Source organism: Sorex araneus, chromosome 2 (genome assembly GCF_027595985.1).
Source record: "Sorex araneus isolate mSorAra2 chromosome 2, mSorAra2.pri, whole genome shotgun sequence".
Lineage (NCBI taxonomy): Eukaryota > Metazoa > Chordata > Mammalia > Eulipotyphla > Soricidae > Sorex > Sorex araneus.
Window position 1 is genome coordinate 34,024,533 of NC_073303.1, and position 2,806 is coordinate 34,027,338.

General features: G+C 38.6%; 1 protein-coding gene across 1 annotated transcript; it reads left to right on the forward strand.

The window, feature by feature from the left end:
• The first annotated feature begins 1,236 nt into the window (after positions 1-1,236).
• Positions 1,237-2,169, forward strand: LOC129401642 (olfactory receptor 5V1-like). Its single transcript, XM_055124371.1, has one exon. It carries the CDS (start codon positions 1,237-1,239, stop codon positions 2,167-2,169), a length of 933 nt encoding a protein of 310 aa, XP_054980346.1.
• The last annotated feature ends 637 nt before the right edge of the window (positions 2,170-2,806 follow it).

Sequence of the window (2,806 nt, forward strand, 5' to 3'; positions counted from 1 at the left end):
ATTGAAATTTAAATTTAATTTAATGGGCTGGAGCCATAGCACAGTGGGTAGGGTGTTTGCCTTGCACGTGGCCAACCCGGGTTCTATTCCTTTGTCCTCTCACAGAGCCCAGCAAGCTACCGAGGGCATCCCACCTGCACAGCCAAGTCTGGTAAGCTCCCTGTGGCATATTCGATATGCCAAAACCAGTAACAACAAATCTCACAATGGAGACACTCCTGGTGCCCGTTCAAGTGAATTGATGAACAACAGGACGACAGTGCGACAGATAGTTTTATAAAGCAGTTTACAATATTTGATTACATTTAATATTCAAACACCAATCTCACCACCATCCCACCTCCTCACCACCATATTTTGGATGTTTCCATCCCAAACCCTCACCCCTGCTCCAAAGTAGATCTGAAATAATTTGTCTTGTATTGTTTTATGAATAAACCGCTGAAAATACTCCAAAAATCTTTGCTTAGAGGAGAGTGTGTGAAGATTGTTGTATTTCACCCTGAGACCATTAATCCCTTCTATAAGAGATTACTAATGTATTATTAAGGATTGAGTCTTGTGTGCACATATGTATGTGTATATATATGCATATATATATATGTAAAAATGTATTTCCTTCTAAGATGGTTGCCTTCTATTTTAAACCTCTTCAAATGTGGTGTGCTACTCTTGGAGTATGAGTGGTGTGAGGTATGAGATGTCCAGAAATGTGTTTACTCGTAGGTAAGGCTCGGCCCAAGCGTGTGGAAAGCAGCCATGAGCATGGCGGTGGTTGAGTTCTGGAGGTTTTCAGCTCCAGGGCTGGATCCCTTGGGGTGGAGAGGGGCCTTACCCACCCTTTTCCGGGGTGACCCGAATGAAACAGTCTGGCCAGGGGCCCAGGGACATGGCTATGGCAGTGCCGTTTTATGTTCTCTTCCGAGGGAGGAAGACAATGAGTCCTGTGATTTTATTTCTAATTTAAAACCATCTCTATTGCATACTTAAAAGATTTTATTTGCAATGGAAACATTTGGCATATTGAAATATGTGGTCAGAAATTGATTTCAATAATCAATAAAGCTATACTTTACAAAGAGCTTGTGTTCTTATGATTTGTAATCTGACATAGTAGTAAATTTTATTTATAACACTTTTCCTTTCTTGTTTTGCAGACCTTTGGCACTGCACTATATGATTATTATAATTCGTGCATCTCTTTGCCTCCTACCCAAAAGAAAATCAGGCAAAGTCATGGAAGAAAAGAATCAGACCGCTTTTACTGAATTCATAATTATGGGATTCTCCAATCTAAATGGACTGGAGTTTTTGCTATTCACCATCTTCTTTCTGACTTATATAGGTACTTTGGGAGGAAATATATTCATTATTTTGGTCACTGTCCTTGAACCACATCTACATACACCCATGTATTATTTTCTAGGGAATTTGGCCTTTCTTGACATTGGATACACTACCACAAATATTCCCCAGATGATGGTGCATCTTTTATCTGAGAAGAAGAGCATTTCCTACATGGGATGCACAGCTCAACTTTTCGCATTCATTTTTTTTGTAGGGGTAGAATGTCTCCTTTTGGCAGCAATGGCATATGATCGCTACATAGCGATCTGTAAACCTTTAAGGTATTCAGTTATTATGAAAAAGGTCCTATATAACCAGTTAGCAATCTCATGCTGGATAGGTGGTTTTCTCAATTCAGTGGTGCACACAGTTCTGACATTCCGCTTGCCGTTCTGTGGGAACAATAAGATTAATTATTTCTTTTGTGACATTCCTCCTTTACTAATTTTGTCTTGTGGAGACACTTCTGTCAATGAGCTAACACTGCTCTGTATTGGAGTTTTCATTGGATGGACCCCTTTCCTGTGTATAATCCTTTCTTACCTTTATATAATCTCCACCATTTTAAGGATTAAGTCCTCAGAGGGGAGACACAAAGCCTTTTCTACATGTGCTTCCCACCTCATCATTGTCCTTCTTTATTATGGCAGTTCAATATTCACATATGTACGGCCAATCTCAACTTACTCACTAGAGAAAGACAGACTAATCTCAGTATTATATAATGTCATTACCCCCATGCTTAATCCTCTTATATATACATTGAGGAATAAGGACATTAAAAAGGCTGCGAGAGCTTTAAGAAGAAAATGGGTGTCATAACTTCCCTCTTTTGATATTTAATGTTCACTTACCTGTGGTTAATGATAATAGAATATTAACTTTCTTCATTAGTTATCTTGGAATATAAATTGCTTATAATTTTGGGATAGATATTGAACAGTAGACATATTCAATAATAAATGTAATGTCTTGAATACTAGTTTTATATAAGCGACATTGACATTATTTTTGTTATTTTCCTCTTGGATTGGAGTAAATAGCACAATGGGTAGGGTGTTTGCCCCTTGCACTCGGCCAACCTGGGTTTAATTCCTCCGTCTCTCTTAAAGAGCCCAGCAAGCTACTGAGAGTATTCCACCCACATGGCAGAGCCTGGCAAGCTATCCGTGGCATATTTGACATGCCAAAAACAGCAACAACAAATCTCACACTGGAGATGTTACTGGTCCCCGCTAGAGCAAAGCGATGAACAAAGGGACAACAGTGCTATGACAGTGCTACAGTGCTATTTTCCTCTTATTGATACTGTCTCCTTTTGAGTCCTTCATTCAGGGTAATGTCTCTACTTTATGCAAAGTGCATTTGATGGATATAAAATTGGTTATTTCATTCATCTTCATGTTCTTCATGATATTTAAGAAACATGAAAGATACACTTTTCATATGTACTTAATAT

Bases quoted from the DNA above. Each gene is read 5' to 3' on its own strand.
- LOC129401642 (XM_055124371.1), top strand. From the start codon at position 1,237: ATGGAAGAAAAGAATCAGACCGCTTTTACTGAATTCATAATTATGGGA.